Source organism: Capra hircus, chromosome 16 (assembly GCF_001704415.2).
Source record: "Capra hircus breed San Clemente chromosome 16, ASM170441v1, whole genome shotgun sequence".
Classification (NCBI taxonomy): Eukaryota; Metazoa; Chordata; class Mammalia; order Artiodactyla; family Bovidae; genus Capra; species Capra hircus.
The window spans coordinates 34282640-34300479 of NC_030823.1; the positions used below are offsets into that span (position 1 = coordinate 34282640).

Here is a 17840-nt window from a genome sequence, read left to right on the forward strand (position 1 = left end):
ATGAAATTTGATAACACCAATTAAAAGACAAAAGTTGGCACAGTGGACAAAATATCATAACCCAACTAAATACTCTCTACCAGAAAGTAACATTAAACATATTTTAATCAATGGAAGGTAGGAGTAGCTCTGTTAATTTCACATTAAGCATTACAAGGAAATATTCATTATGTTCATTCCAAGGAAAGGTATCAAAGATCAAGAAAGGTAGTAAATAGAGTTTAGTTCTCTTAAGAAGATGTAACAAACTTAAATGTGTTTATAGCTAAAAAGAGAGGGAGGTGGGAGGGGGGTTCATGTTTGGGAACGCATGTAAGAATTAAAGATTTTAAAATTTAAAAAATAAAAAATAATAATAATAAATAAAAATAAAAAGAGAGCATCACAATACACAAACCAAAAATGGACAGAACTGAAAAAGAAATAAACAACTACTTTATTACAGCTAGAGATTTTGATATGCTTCTAATTGATAGGTCAAGCAGCATTTCCCACACTTACTCTCGCCATCCCAAACAAGAAACACAGTGGTGTTTTTCAGAACACGATTTGGAAAAAACCTTTTCTGGTTGATCAGTAATTATCTTGAGCTCTGGGACAGGGTGAGAAACAATTCTTAAGATCTTCTTGATTCATTATAGTCATTTATACTGCCTTCTTGTTTTTGCGGGCCATGTTTACAATTTAGGCCTTGAAAAGACCCATACATAATCCTTGCTTTGTGTCTAAAGAGATTTTTTTATGGCTTATGGAAGTTACACAGCAAAGTTTAAAAATCTAGATAAAATTCCCAAGGTCTTGACTAAATATATGCTTAAAAAACAACCAGGGACCTTTTTCCCCCATAACTCCAACTTAGTTTCACTGTGCTTTATTAGAAGATAGAGAAATGTATTTTTATTCTATCTTCAGTGCACACTGTTAGTACTTGGTATGAATATTTGGGCTTTAGTCTCTTTAATTTGCAGGTTCAGGTTATGTTTAGAAAGACCAGTATTTTCTGTGATTCTACTTTTGTTCAAGGGCCATAGAATTCTGAGTAAGAACCTGAAAAGAAAATGTAATCAACCATATAATTTGTTTTTGCCATCTCATCTACAAATGCATTTAAATGCCCTTTTTTCTACCTTTTTAAAGTGTTGTAGACCAAGGCTTAAACTGTGTTTCAGATTTAGCAAAAGCAAAAATTTAGCAAATGTACTGTTTTGATTAATAGTCTCCCAATGGTCTCTGGATGTCAGGGATGTTATTAGGTTTGGAAGATTGAGAGATGTGCTATTATAACTTCAATCCAGTCTCAGACTGTGACCAGAAGTAATTTTAATTTTATAAATACTGGAAAATGTTTTCTAAATGAAGCTGATATATGAAAAAAAAAAAAAAAAACAGACATGGGGCGTCGCAAGGCGGGGAAGATGGCGGCGCGGCCCGGCCCCCGGACGGCGGCGAGGGGCAGCGCCTACGCTCTCGCTCAGCCCGCGCCGCGCAGCCTCCTCCCAGCCCGCCACAGCCGCTGCCGCCGCCTCCACGGCCGCCCCTCCCCCGGCCCGGCCCGGCCCTGCCCTGCCTCGCACTTGCCCTCGATGGGCCGAGCACCTCAGCGCTGCCTCGCCGAGCTCATGGCGGAGCAGTTGCGACCGCGCTCCGAGGGCAGGCGTGAAGGGGCCGCGTGGGGGCCTAGCGGGCACCGCCAAAATGTCGGATTAGTTCAGTTCAGTCGCTCAGTCGTATTGGACTCTTTGCGACCCCATGAATCACAGCACGCCAGGCCTCCCTGTCCATCACCATCTCCCGGAGTTCACTCAGACTCACGTCCATCGAGTCAGTGATGCCATCCAGCCATCTTATCCTCTGTCGTCCCCTTCTCCTCCTGCCCACAATCCCTCCCAGCATCAGAGTCTTTTCCAATCAGTCAACTCTTCGCATGAGGTGGCCAAAGTACTGGAGTTTCAGCTTTAGCATCATTCCTTCCAAAGAAATCCCAGGGCTGATCTCCTTCAGAATGGACTGGTTGGATCTCCTTGCAGTCCAAGGGACTCTTAAGAGTCTTCTCCAACACCACAGTTCAAAAGCGTCAATTCTTTGGCGCTCAGCTTTCTTCACAGTCCAACTCCCACATCCGTATGTGACCACTGGAAAAAATGTCGGATACCAAGGTAAAATTGCCCTCCGGGTCCGGTCCCTGAACAGACGAGAACTGGAACTCAACACCAAGTGCGTGGTGGAGATAGAAGAGAATCAAATTGTCCTGCACCCTCCTCCTTTTAACACCAAACAGGGAGAAAGGAAACCTCCCAAGGTATTTGCATTTGATTATTGCTTTTGGTGCATGGATGAATCTAACTCTACAAAATATGCTGGTCAAGAAGTGGTTTTCAAGTGCCTTGGGGAAGGAATTCTTGAGAAAGCCTTTCAGGGGTATAATGCTTGCATTTTTGTATATGGGCAGACAGGCTCAGGACAATCCTTCTCCATGATGGGCAATCCTGAGCAGCGAGGCCTCATCCCAAGGCTCTGCTGTGCTTTATTTCAAAGAATCTCTAGAGCAGAATGAGTCACAGACCTTTAAAGTGAAAGTATCCTATGGGGAAATTTATAATGAGAAAGTCTGGGATCTTTTAGACCCAAAAGGGAGTAGACAGTCTCTTAAAGTTCGAGAGCATAAAGTTTTGGGACAATATGTAGATAGTTTCGGAGAAGGCAATGGCACCCCACTCCAGTACTCTTGCCTGGAAAATCCCATGGACGGAGGAGCCTGGTAGGCTGCAGTCCATGGGGTTGCAAAGAGTCAGACACGACTGAGCGACTTCCCTTTCACTTTTCACTTTCATGCACTGGAGAAGGAAATGGCAACCCACTCCAGTGTTCTTGCCTGGAGAATCTCAGGGATGGGGAAGCCTGGTGGGCTGCCATCTATGGAGTCGCACAGAGACGGACACGACTGAAGCGACTTAGCAGCAGCACCAGCAGTAGATGGTTTATCCCAACTGGCTGTATCATAAGAGACTACTATCAACAATTATATGCCAATAAAATGGACAACTTGGAAGAAATGGACAAATTCTTAGTAAAGTACAACTTTCCAAAACTGAACCAGGAAGAAATAGAAAATCTTAACAGACCCATCACAAGCACGGAAATTGAAAGTGTAATCAGAAATCTTCCAGCAAACAAAAGCCCAAGTCCAGACAGCTTCACAGCTGAATTCTACCAAAAATTTAGAGATGAGCTAACACCTATCCTACTCAAACTCTTCCAGAAAATTGCAGAGGAAGGTAAACTTCCAAACTCATTCTATGAGGCCACCATCATCCTAATACCAAAACCTGACAAAGATGCCACAGAAAAAGAAAACTACAGGCCAATATCACTGATGAACATAGTTGCAAAAATCCTTAACAAAAATTCTAGCAATCAGAATCCAACAACACATTAAAAAGATCATACATAATGACCAAGTGGGCTTTATCCCAGGGATGCAAGGACTCTTCAATATCCGCAAATCAATCAATGTAATACACCACATTAACAAATTGAAGAATAAAAGCCATGTGATTTTCTCAATAGATGCAGAGAAAGCCTTTGACAAAATTCAACATCCGTTTATGATAAAAACTCTCCAGAAAGCAAGAATAGAAGGAACATACCTCAACATGATAAAAGCTGTATATGACAAACCCATAGCAAACATTATCCTCAATGGTGAAAAGTTGAAAGCATTTCTCCTAAAGTCAGGAACAAGACAGGGGTGCCCACTTTCACCACTACTATTCAACATAATTTTGGAAGTTTTGGCCACAGCAATCAGAGCAGAAAAAGAAATAAAAGGAATCCAAATTGGAAAAGAAGTAAAACTCTCACTGTTTGCAGATGACATGATCTACATCAGTTCACTTCAGTTCAGTCGCTCAGTCATGTCCAACTCTTTGCAACACCATGAATCGCAGCACGCCAGGCCTCCCTGTCCATCACCATCTCCTGGAGTTCACTCAGACTAACGTCCATCGAGTCAGTGATGCCATCCAGCCATCTCATCCTCTGTCGTCCCCTTCTCTTCCTGCCCCCGATCCCTCCCAGCATCAGAGTCTTTTTCCAATCAGTCAACTTTTCGCATGAGAGGCCAAAGTACTGGAGTTTCAGCTTTAGCATCATTCCTTCCAAAGAAATCCCAGGGCTGATCCCCTTCAGAATGGACTGGTTGGATCTCCTTGCAGTCCAAGGGACTCTCAAGAGTGTTCTCCAACACCACAGTTCAAAAGCATCAATTCTTCGGTGCTCAGCTTTCTTCACAGTCCAACTCTCACATCCATACATGACTAGTGGCAAAACCATAGTCTTAACTAGACGGACCTTAGTTGGCAAATTAACGTCTCTGCTTTTGAATATGCTATCTAGGTTGGTCATAACTTTTCTTCCAAGGAGTAAGCGTCTTTTAATTTAATGGCCGCAGTTACCATCTGCAGTGATTTTGGAGCCGCAAAAAATAAAGTCTGACACTGTTTCCACAGTTTGAAAACCCTAAAGACTCCACCAGAAAGTTACTAGCGCTAATCAATGAACATAGTAAAGTTGCAGGATATAAAATCAACACATAGAAATCCCTTGCATTCCTATACACTAATAATGAGAAAAAGGAAAGAGAAGGAAACAATTCCATTCACCATTGCAACAAAAAGAATAAAATACTCAGGAATGTATCTACCTAAAGAAACAAAAGACCTATATATCAGTTCATTTCAGTTCAATCGCTCAGTCACATCTGACTCTTTGTGACCCCATGAATCACAGCACGCCAGGCCTCCCTGTCCATCAGCAACTCCCAGAGTTCACTCAAACCCATGTCCATGGAGTCGGTGATGCCATACAGCCATGTCATCCTCTGTCGTCCCCTTCTCCTCCTGCCCCCAATCCCTCCCAGCATCAGGGTCTTTTCCAGTGAGTCAACTCTTCACATGAGGTGGCCACAACATTGGAGTTTCAGCTTCAGCATCATCCCTTCCAATGAACACCCAGGACTGATCTCCTTTAGGATGGACTGGTTGGACCTATATAGAGAAAAGTATAAAACAGTGATGAAAGAAATCAAAGAGGACACTAATAGGTGGAGGAATATACCATGTTCATCGATTGGAAGAATCAATATAGTGAAAATGAGTATACTACCCAAAGCAATCTATAGATTTAATGCAATCCCTATCAAGCTACCAACGGTATTTTTCACAGATCTAGAACAAATAATTTCACAATTTGTATGGAAATACACAAAAAACCTCAAATAGCCAAAGCAATCTTGAGAAAGAAGAATGGAACTGGAGGAATCAACCTGCCTGACTTCAGTCTCTACTACAAAGCCACAGTCATCAAGACAGTATGGTACTGGCACAAAGACAGAAATATAGATCAATGGAACAAAATAGAAAGCCCAGAGATAAATCCATGCACCTACGGACACCTTATCTTTGACAAAAGAGGCGAGAATATAATGGAGAAAAGACAATCTCTTTAACAAGTGGTGCTGGGAAAACTGGTCAACCACTTGTAAAAGAATGAAACTAGAACACTTCCTAACACCATACACAAAAATAAACTCAAAATGGATTAAAGATCTAAATGTAAGACCAGAAACTAAAAAACTCCTAGAGGAGAACATAGGCAAAACACTCTCTGACATAAATCACAGCAGAATCCTCTATGACCCACCTCCTAGAATATTGGAAATAAAAGCAAAAAGAAACAAATGGGATCTAATTAGAATTAAAATCTTCTGCACAACAAAGGAAACTATAAGCAAGGTGAAAAGATAGCCTTCTGAATGGGAGAAAATAATAGCAGGTGAAGCAACTGACAAAGAATTAATCTCAAAAATATACAAGAAACTCCTGCAGCTCAATTCCAGAAAAATAAGCGACCCAATCAAAAAATGGGCCAAAGAACTAAACAGACATTTCTCCAAAGAAGACATACAGATGGCTAACAAACACATGAAAAGATGCTCAACATCACTCATTATCAGAGAAATGCAAATCAAAACCACAATGAGGTACCATTTCACACCAGTCAGAATGGTGGCTATCCAAAAGTCTACAAGCAATAAATGCTGGAGAGGGTGTGGAGAAAAGGAAACCCTCTTACACTGTTGGTGGAAATGCAAACTAGTACAGCCACAATGGAGAACAGTGCAGAGATTCCTTAAACAACTGGAAATAGAACTGCCTTATGACCCAGCAATCCCACTGCTGGGCATACACACCGAGGAAATCAGAATTGAAAGAGACACGTGTACCCCAATGTTCATCACAGCACTGTTTACCATAGCCAGGACATGGAAGCAACCTAGATGTCCATCAGCAGACGAATGGATAAGAAAGTTGTGGTGCATATACACAATGGAGTATTACTCAGCCATTAAAAAGAATACATTTGAATCAGTTCTAATGAGATGGATGAAACTGGAGCCTATTATACAGAGTGAAGTAAGCCAGAAAGGAAAACACCAATACAGTATACTAATGCATATATATGGAATTTAGAAAGATGGTAACGAGAACCCTGTATGCAGGACAGCAAACGAGACACAGATGTATGGAACAGTCTTTTGGACTCTGTGGGAGAGGGAGAGGGTGGGATGATTTGGGAGAATGGCATGGAAACATGTATAATATCATATGTGAAACGAATCGCCAGTCCAGGTTTGATGCATGATACTGGATGCTTGGGGCTGGTGCACTGGGATGACCCAGAGGGATGGTATGGGGAGGGAGTTGGGAGAGGGGTTCAGGATGGGGAACACGTGTACACCCGTGGCAGATTCATATTGATGTATGGCAAAACCAATAAAATATTGTAAAGTAGTTAGCCTCCAATTAAATAAATTTATATTAAAAAAAACAGACATAACAATACTCAACTGGATGTTATTCACTTTAAAAAATAATTTCCTTAAAAGGATACACACTCATATCCAAAACCCCAATGAATTTCTTTGCATATATACCATGAAGTTCTTTTGCATAGTTTTTATTACACATAAAGTGTGGCTTTATTCACACACACAAAGATGTATTCATACTCTGCCTTTCAGGAATATAATAATTTCATAGAACAGAACACATTTATATTTATAACAAAGCAGAATAACATGCTCATTTCATTGACATGCTTTGGAGTTCTACCTCCTTCCTCTTCTCTTTTTCTCCGATGGAAATATAAACATTAAAGAATTGAAGGAAGCTGTGTTTTAACCTGTTGTTTTGTCTGCCAAGTACTCATATTTCTGGACACTGTTTTGTATATGCCTCCAACCAGTATATCAATGTTTGTGACCTCACTTTTCTTGCCACAGTTGATTGATGCAGGAATGAGGAATGCAGAAATGCAGGAATGCATTTCCTTCCCCAAACTTAGACCACCACCCCCCACACACACACCATGTGAAATTAGGAGTTGTGCCTACAAAATTTTAGTCTCAAACTTCTTGATGCCTTTAATGAAGGAGATGTAAACCCAAAAACTATGAGCCCTCATGATCCACCTTGTTGGAGAGAAACAACAGAGGCTGTTTTTTAGACAGAAGTGTATCCAGAGAGGAACCGTGAGGAACTCTCATGTCATCAGAGTCTTGTTTCCATTTTTCCTTGAAGCCCAAATGTATCCTTTTTCTCTGGTCCAAAGTTGTTGTTTAGTTGCTAAGTCATATCTGACTCTTCGCGACCCTGGAATACTGAAGTGGGTTGCCATTTTGTACTGCAGGGGATCTCCCCGATCCAGGGATTAAACCTGTGTTTCCTGCATTGGCAAGTGGATTCTTTACCCTTTCGCTACCTGGAAAGCCCTGTTTTTTCAGTTCAATTCAGTTCAGTCACTCAGTCGTGTCTGACTCTTTGCGACTCCATGAGCCGCAGCACGCCAAGCCTCCCTGTCCATCACCAACTCCCGGAGTTCACTCAAACCCATGTCCATCGAGTCAGTGATGCCATCCAGCCATCTCATCCTCTGTCGTCCCCTTCTCCTCCTGCCTTCAGTCTTCCCCAGAATCAGGGTCTTTTCCAGTGAATCAGTTCTTCGCATCAAGTGGCCAAATTATTGTAGTTTCAGCTTCAGCATCAGTCCTTCCAATGAATACTCAGGACTGATTTCCTTTAGGATTGACTGGTTTGATCTCCTTGCTGTCTTTGGTTGCTTACAAGTCCTCATAGATCATGTTTATGAAAACTTAACAATATTTTTCTTTTGGTGAACTTCATTTTCAGGTTCATGGTGGGGATAGTTATAGTTGTCACTTGTGAGGAGATGTGCTGTAATCTCGAGAGGCTATATGGCTATATGGAAATACAGTAGCCTCAGCATAAAACCTAGTCCTGTCTTGTCACTCAGCATCGGAGCGGTCTTGAGGAAGCCCCTTTTCTACTCAAGTCCATAGCATGGGTGAGGAGATAATATTTATGTCTAAATGTCTTTGATTCTTTTTCTTTAATTATGGATGGAGTCCTGAAGTGATTGCCTTGGAAAGGGAAGATTATCACTATGAAGAGAATTTATGGTAGCTGAAAACTATATGCCAGTCAAATATCTTTGTATGACCACTGCCTTTGTTTTATAAATTCCCTTAGAGTAGGATATGAGGGGGGAAATCTTGCTGTTTGTTCATTCATTCTTTTAACACTTGCTCATCACCTTTTATATGTCAGCCACTGGTCTGGGTGTTTTGGATCCAGGGATGAGTAACACACACCCCGACCTTCAAGGAACTCAAGATGCAAGGGGAAGACAGACAAAAATTAACAGAGGATTATAAAACCATTGACAAGTGTAATGAATGATGAGGATATTAATAGGTCTTAAAGGAGAAACGCATTACCTGGCAAGGTGGAGGTGAGGGTGAGAAGAGTAGGCTTCCTGAAGTAGGTAATATATGAACTGAAGTTGATGAAGTCAGCTGGGATTAACTGAAGGAAAAAGAGAATAGCATAACCAGTCATGGAAGTAAGAAACAATACGGCATGTGGAGAACTATGAGCAGTGTGTGAGGAGCACTTGCTTGCTTGTTTTGCCTGTTTTCACGTCAAATCATAGACTATGGGATTGTACAATAATGTAATTTACACTGCTTCTGTTAAGTAGAGAGGACACATAATTTTGTAACTCTAAAAGTGATAGGTGCCTCTAAGATTTCAAGACAAAAGCACAGATCAAGGCTCAACTTTCCAGAAGCTGCAGTGACGGGCGACTTTTATCTCTTAGGGTATAAGATACTGTTACATCTCTTTTTTTTAAATTTTAATTTATTTTGCTTTACAATACTGTATTGGTTTTGCCAAACATTGACATGAATCAGCCATGGGTGTACATGAGTTCCTAATCCCGAACCCCCCTCCCACCTCCCACCCCATATCATCTCTCTGGATCATCCCCTTGCACCAGCCCCAAGCATCCTGTATCCTGTATCGAACATAGCTGTTGCACCTCTTAACTAGTTTCACATTGTAGCTAATTGATAGCTCTAATGCAATTTAAAAGAAAAAAAAAATCCTACTTGTTACTCTGATGTCCTCAGTAAAAGATAAATGAAACGTTGAAGTGTTCTGGATATATACATTTGTGCATGAAAATTTTAGCAGATCTGCCCACTTATTTGTTAATGTTAAAGATAAAGCTTAGAAATTGCTACAAAGGTGCTATTCCTTTCTATAACCCTCCTGACTATAAAGCCATTGAATCAGTTCTTAATGTGACTATGATAACACATTTCCCTTTCAATCTTGTGGTTCCATAAAATGCTGGAACTTTTTACTTCTTTTCTCCGTCTAACTGTCACAACTGGGGGTTAAGGTCTTGCTAACATAGGTGCCTAATAGATGTATATGATGAACATGATATGAATATGATACGTTTAACAATAAAATAATAATTCATAATGTGTTAACTTAAAGCCATAAATATATTGGGTGATCACACAACAATAAAACCACTATGATTATACTGCTGCTGCTGCTGCTGCTAAGTCACTTCAGTCGTTTCTGACTCTGTGTGACCCCACAGACAGCAGCCCACCAGGCTCCCCCATCCCTGGGATTCTCCAGGCAAGAACACTGACAAGCAATCAAACTGGCTTTTTTACGCTGAACTGAGACTACCTCTGTGACAGAAATAACCAAAAAACCAGGCCAGTAAAATAATTTTCTTGTTTCCTGTATTATATGTAACTTCAAAAATTAGGCTTCTTTGCATTTCTTTCTGTTCAGGAAAGTGGGGTGGAGGAAGAGAGAAGAAAACCTTAAAACAAAACAAAACAAAAAGAACCTTTTTCTGAAGGTATTTTAAAATCATCTTTCACAATAAGAAAAAAATACAGTCCTGGAACCAATATTTGACTCTCTTCAAAAGAATAGACATTTTCCAATGGCTGCTTGTATATTTTCCCTAAATAGATGCTCAACTGTGAAAAATAAGCAGGGTTCCTGGAGATAGCTAATAAGATTTAGGTACTTGAAATTCTACATTGGTCAAGTAGCACTGCATACATATTTGAAAAGCTGAGTTTCTGCTTTTTTCAGAAGGGAAGACCACTCCTCAAGATAACTTAGGCTGTTAGTGGCAAGTTAGGCACAACACTTTGCAATATCCGTGCTCTTGTGAATGGTTTCCTATCCTTCATTTCCTCAGAACTTTCTTTAGGATCTAGATGAATCCATCATCTCAAATGCATTTAAATCAATGGCAGTTTTAAAGGAGCAGCTATGAAAGAGCACAAGTTAGAGTCAATATTTTCAAAATGTGTGCTTATTAAAGGCTATTTTGGGTGTAAATTTTTCATAAATTTTAGGAAATTTCATAAACATTATTGTCAAGTTTGATAATCAAGTTTATTTTAAAATTAATTTGGACCCATTCTATTTTAAGCAACTGGAATTACTTGTCCACTGTTAATGTCATTTACTAGATCTCAGGTGGGTAGGCTACAACCCTACCAAGTCTCCAAAAGAGGTAGAAATGGAATCTCGATTTACACAGAATTTCATCCATGCACCACTGAGGCAGTTTACTGAGTGTGTGTACGTTACATATTTTTCACACACATTTACTGAGTGTGTGAATAGTTACGTTACATATTTTTTGTTGTTGTTGTTATTTTATGTAGAAATTAATTACACTGAAAACCAAAGTTACACAGAAATGAACATCTTAGGTAAATCTCCTCTTCTAGAATCTCCCATTTCTGCTCATATTTTTACCATTCTGTTCATCCATAATGCTTGTGGACTGGAAACCTTGAGTCCTCATAGTTCCCCCACTGGCCAACTCCAGCCCTAATTAGTCACAAGTCTGATTTTGTTCTAATTCTCTTGTACACTGAACTAGCTCACGGCCTTTCAATCTTGGATCACATTTAGCAGAAATGTTGACTACTCTGCTTTTCTTTTGACTGGCTTAAGGCTCTCCACGCACACTGCCAAAGGTGAGGATCAAGGGAAGTTCTTCTGTGTAAATCAATCTTGAGTATCTTGAAAATAGTGGAAAGACCTTTCAGTCAGAGAGAATAGTACTATAAAGGCTTAAAACACAAAGGAGTTTCAAAAACTGACAGCACATTTGGGTTGACTTGAGAGTAGATATAGGGATGGATGGGGCAAACCAGAAATGAGACAATTATCATCTTATAAAGTATTGGCTTTGCCATACTAAGAGTTGTGCTTAAACGATAGTAGATACTCAGCGATCATTCATTAAGTGAGTAAATAAATGAACCACTTTATCCACTACTAGTATATTAAATCTTTCTGTTTAAACATTTCATATTTAATAATTGACTAGTTTGCACTTGAGTCATTGAATGAAGACAGTGTATTCACACTATTTTCAACACCTTGTATGTAGCTGATCCTAATCTGTTATAACAATTAGAAACACTCCTTCTCCTTATCAGTGCTGTTAAATGTTCTTGAACTTAACATATATAGATATTCACATATATTTTTGTTTTTCTTTTTTTCTTATTCTAGGGTCAGATATCGTTCAATGGTTAATAAAGAACTTAACCATAGAAGATCCAGGTAAATAAATCATTTTCCCATAGAATTATTTTCTTTGTGGTTTTAATAAATATGTTTCCTCAGGGCTAACATGACAAACAAACTTGGCAAGCAAACCTGAAAAATTATAATTATATTTAATTATATTTTTCACATATATACAGATTTTATGGTAATCAATGTATATTTAACTAAAAACTATAGTATATTTAACTGTATTTAATTCAGTTTACTATAATTTTTTTCAATATGTAATGTCCTATTTTATAATATTTAATTCAAGTGATTGGTGACTGTTAGAATTGATGAGCATTATACATGTCCATAAATAATTATACATATAACTTATAGCAAGTGATTATGAAATAATGAGATTTCTCTTATGAAAACACACAGAACTAAATCTCATTAATTTTCCCTTAACTATGTTTTTTTGTGTGAGGTTTGAAAACAATTTTATTTTAAATTCCAACTATTTTTATCATGCCTATATTTTGTTTTTAATGGTCTTATTACAGTCATGGACTCATTCATTATGGTAGGCATTTTGTATATTCTGCAACACAAAACCAATATGCAGAGTTTGAAAACAGTTTCTATGAGCACACGTTTTCATTGCCTAGAACATATTCCTCATATTATGAGGAATTTAATGAATTTTAAAAAGCATCATGTAAGAAGAGCCTTCATGTGTCGCAAGTTTTTCACATCCCTGAAATTAAAATGAGATGTATTTTGTTTAGAGAAGATGCATTGAACTTACTAAGGCCTCATGGTGTTTTTCTGTTTTACTGCCGGTTGCATGAGAATAATTCAGCTGTTCTCCTACCATTCTGAAATATAGTATTCTTTGAGTTCTCCAAGGTTCTTTCTACATGGGCACACCATTTATTCTTTACAGTATAAGCCTTCTGGCTTTTCACGTCTCTATTGGGAAACAAGAAACAGGTAGTCTGTGCTCTTAGATAAAAAGGTAGTAACCTTTTGTTTGTTTTCCCCCCCATTGTTTGAAATAGTATTCCATCATATCGATTAACTTTTGCTGTGTAACAAACTACCGTAAAACTTAGTGGCTTAGAATAAACAGCTCTGTGGATTGGCTGGTCACATCTTCTGGCCAGTTTCCTTGGTTGACTCCTGCTGGACTTTCTTATGGACTGTAGCCAGGTGGTGGGTGGATGATCTAGGATTTCTGATGTATTTGGTACTCAGCAGGCTGTCAGCCAGGTGCATCTCATTCTCTCCTCCTTCAGCCTGCTAGCAAGGGCTTTTTACCAGGGTGTTTTCAGGGTTCCAAGTGCAACACAGGCTTCTGCTTGTGTAACATTTTCTCTTGTTTCATTTGCCAAGGCAAGCACCGTGGCCAGGAGCAGAACCAGTGTAGGAAGGTACTATCCAAAAACATGGATACAGAAGGATGCAAGCAAAGTGGGACACTTACTAAAAAATCTTCCGCCTTTATGTTTCTTCTGCCTTCCAGATCTGCCCTCCTATGATATGTCCTACTAGCTTTTGGTTTGGAGTTGCAAAATCCACCCCCCATCACCTGTTCATCTTTTCTTAGTAAATATGCTTTGTATCCAATATCATATCATACTAATTGTAGATGTGATTTTGAAAGAATTTATCAAAAGATAAAACTTCAGTGAATTTTCCATCCTTCACAAAATAATTGGCAAACCATCAGTAACTCCTTGATATCACCCTGCTCATCTGTGATCCTTGCTGCCTCTCACTGGAAGGGTCACTGTTACCAAACTCTTGAAATTATACTGATGAAGGTAAGTAATACCTCAGACTAATGAGTAGTGATGACCTCTGGAAATCAAAGATCATTAAACATGTATATGTTCCCTAAGTGGCACCCTAATCACTCTACTTTTCTCTTATCAGCCTATGCTTCTTGAGATCCCAGTATTCCTTGAGAGGCATCCTGGAATTGAAGATGGGTCATGGGCTTTGCTGACATGCTTGAGCTTGAATCTCTATATATACTTACTCTGTATGGGGCATTGGGCAAGTTACTTAATTTCTATGTTTTTACTTTTTTTCTTCTTTTCAGTAAGATGATTTTAGTACAGTGTTTTGTGAAGCTCAAATGAGTCAACATGCAAGTGTGCCAAAATCCTAGTTTTATTTTTAAATAGGCCAGATTCTTTTAAAACCCTGAACATTTGCAGGCACATTTAACTAAATTGAATTCTCTAAAAATGTATGCAATTTTTATATTAGCCTTCAAAAACACTACCTGTTCCATGAAACCTTTTATTTATCATTCAGCTCCCATTGGCTTTCCTTTACCATGAATATTTTCCAAGCATATTTACATTTGTTAGCTTAATTTTATTATCTTTTATATTTGATTTTATATGTTGGTCTTATTGCTTCAGTCAAATCTCCATAACATAATGGCAGAGAACATACATCCTGTCCAGTCATTGACTGAAGTGCCAAGATTAATCAGTTCTCAATTATTACTTGATTTTTTTTAACTTATGGAATCCACAGAAGTGATATCAAATTTATGATAACTACTGATTTAGTTTGTGATCTCCCAAATGGATGAGGAGAAGTGAGGAGGAAGAAATTTCAAATGAACTTTTCTTCATCTAAACCAAACCCAAAGTAAAATAAATGGTTTTAAATGCACACAGAAGAATAAGATTAAGGATAAGTGTAGATTTATCCAGGAAAAAATTTAATTTTGAACAGTTGCATTTTTTTCTTTAGAAGTATCATCTATGTAAAAACAAACAAACAAACAAACAAACTGTGAAAATTGAGATTTGTACAAAATTGAGATTCACCTGGATGTTTTATCAAACTAAATTGACTATCTTACCTGAATTAATTGAATCAGTCTATTGTGTTCAGCATTACAGAGTCTGTCATCTGCCCCTAAGTCCTGCCACAAGTCCTCTAGAGAGAGTGATCTAAATTCTATTCTGTTATATATGGCCTTTGTATTCCCTGGATTTGGTTAACTTGCCAGTGAGATCAGTATGTTTCAGATTTGAGAAAGTATAGAATATCTCTGTTTTTAGTTTTAAAATAGAGTTTTTAAATAGATCACTTCATCTGAATACCATAAAAATATCATGAAGTAGCCATGCAGACATAGTTATTTTACAATTGGAGAATCAACTGAGAGGAAACTATGAATGCCCTAGAACTGACAAAAACCCATTTAAACTCATTGAAACTTTTCCCCAATCTCTACCCTGTGTGTGTGCTCCTTTTTGCACAATTATTTCCAAACTAGATCCTGCTTTTCCTTAAATGATTGGCAGCCATGGTAGCTGCATAGATCTACCTGATAAGATGTTTCAGTATCTTTTGGAATAAAGTACTTGATTTTCTGGGATTTGTTATTATATTTACCTATTACATTCTGAGTATACCTTTTGTCAGAGCTATTTCCTATGTATCTCAATTCATATGTAATATAGGCAGAATAGGAGATCTTTTCTGTATACTCTTGTTTCAAACAAAAGTCTTACTTGGATAGTGGAAAGTAGAAGCATTTAAAACACTCTGAACCTATAAAAATACATATTTTATTGTCCAGTTGACAAGTTATCACGTCAATATGAAATAAATTATAGTGACTGCTTTATTAATTATTGTTTCAATGCTAAAGAACCATTATAAGAAAATATTCTGTGTTTCTAAGGCATAATTTTAAATTCTGATGATAATAATCAAGAAATCATAGACTGGAGCCATCACATGCACACTTCTAACAAGACTGATTAGTTTAACATTGTTCAGAGTGATAGATATTACTCAAGCATACATCTTGCAAATTTGCATTTTCTATTACAAGTAATGTTTAAAGAAAACACTAATAAATTCCTCATATTCTTTGAGTACCTGCTTCTAACCCATGTCCCTTCTCCTGCCCCTGTCTATGGAATTCTCCAGGCAAGAATACTGGAGTGGGTAGCCATTCCCTTCTCCAGGGGATCTTCCTGACCTAGGAATCAAACCCAGGTCTCCTGCAGGCAGATTCTTTACCATCTGAGCCACCCGGGAAGCCCAGTTATGTACACAGGGAATACTGTATGTTGTTCTAATTATTTTCATGTGAGATGAGCAAGAACCATAGTTTCCATTATGCGTTCATTTTAGTGTCTTATCACCTTTTCTTTTTTTCATGTACTCCATTGGAACCCCAGGTTTAAAAATACTTAAATATTTAAAATACAAATACAATATTAACATCTTTATATTGAATATATTCAGGAACCTCTCTTTTGGTGGGCTTCGCCCCCTTGGGAATGCTTTAGCATGGCAGAAAGTAAAAAGTCTGCAAATGTTTACTCTATGGTATCTTCCAGTTAAAATAATCAAAACCAGCAAGTAAATTTTAGTCATATCTATGCTACTGGCATCAACTCTTTCATTTAACTTATATCCTAGCCACACGTCCTTCTCTTCCACTCCCCCATTTATCTGTATTTTGCATTTGCATTTAAATACCATATTTCATAATGAAACAAGTAAGTGCTAGTGTCATTTTATTTATATAATCATGCAGTTACTCTACATAATTAAAACTCAAAGCCCAGAATGTACTGAAAAATATTTAGAAGTCCATAAATCAAAGTTTTGATTGCCAGAATAGAGGCTGTAATTGCCAGCATGTCTGCCATGGTGTACCTATGAGCAGGCCATCTTTCCTGCTGATAGAGGCTTTTTCTGATTTTGGCTTCTGGCTGTCTTCATCTCCCGCCTCGATTACTGTATTACAATAACAGAAAATAATTATAATACATTAGCACTAATTAATCAGGTGCCCCTAGGTACGATGCTATATGTTTTCTACCTGTTTAAATCATATGAATAGGAAGGAGACAAAAAAATTCACATGTACCAACTATGCGCCAAGTACCTGTTGAAAATTTGGTATACAGTTGACCCTTAAACAACACAGCTTTGAACTACATAGGTCCACTTATTTGTAGATTTTTCAATAGCAAATACTGCAGTACTATAAAATCTGAAGTTGTAAATCTGAGGATGTGGAACCCTGGATATGGAGGATTGAGTGTAAAATTATACTTATATTTTCAATTATGCGGTGGGTTAGTGCCCCAAACCTCCACGTTGTTCAAGTGTCAACAGTATGTTGTTCAATTTCAAAGAAAAAAAGAGAGAAGCTTCATATAGTAGTTGGTAGACCAGAAAGCTAAGTCTCAGATCATGGAACTACTAATCTCTAACAAATATATTGAGTTGCCATCATGTTTGATACATGAGCTGTGAACCCCTACTCCACATCTCAGCTCTGTTCTGAGTCTCAGGAACCTCATCTGTAAAGTGAAATGATATTCTTTGTCTGGATCTGAAAGTGTTCATTTTTTCTATATCAAATGTATCTGGATTAATTTTTCCAGATAAAAAAATGAACAGCAGATGCTCTCTGGCAATGCTAGTTTTTACTAGCTAGCAGCATGCATCTATAACTGGCTAGCAGCCCCAGAGTTTTGTAACCTCCCTCAAGTTTACCTGATTGTCTGATTTTTTATATTTTACTTATAGTTGCCAACTGTTAAGGAATATACTAAAAGCAGCTGGGAATGTGATTAGAATTGCTGTCTTTTTTGCTTGTAAAACTAGAATAAGCATAATGATAGCCTTGTTCAGTGTACTATTAACTAGGTGATTAACTCCCCTTAGGAACATTTTCTATCTCAGCAGAGCTTGATATTTCTATCATTTCCTCTAGAAAACCCAGAAATATGGATTACTCCACAGATCAAAGTGCCCTGTGACATTGTCTCAATTCTTTTAGGAGCTGGTTGACCT

The 17840-nt window shown here is 38.2% G+C and overlaps 1 protein-coding gene across 4 annotated transcripts in view; it reads left to right on the plus strand.

Annotated features, from left to right (window-relative positions):
- RGS7 (regulator of G-protein signaling 7) overlaps positions 1 to 17840 on the plus strand; it is a 471995-nt gene that overhangs the window by 343960 nt on the left and 110195 nt on the right. For all 4 annotated transcript variants that reach the window (XM_018060280.1, XM_018060278.1, XM_018060279.1 and 1 more), the window contains exon 4: positions 12000 to 12050. In XM_018060280.1, the coding sequence (XP_017915769.1) occupies positions 12000 to 12050 (51 nt within the window). The remainder of the gene's footprint in view (positions 1 to 11999; positions 12051 to 17840) is intronic.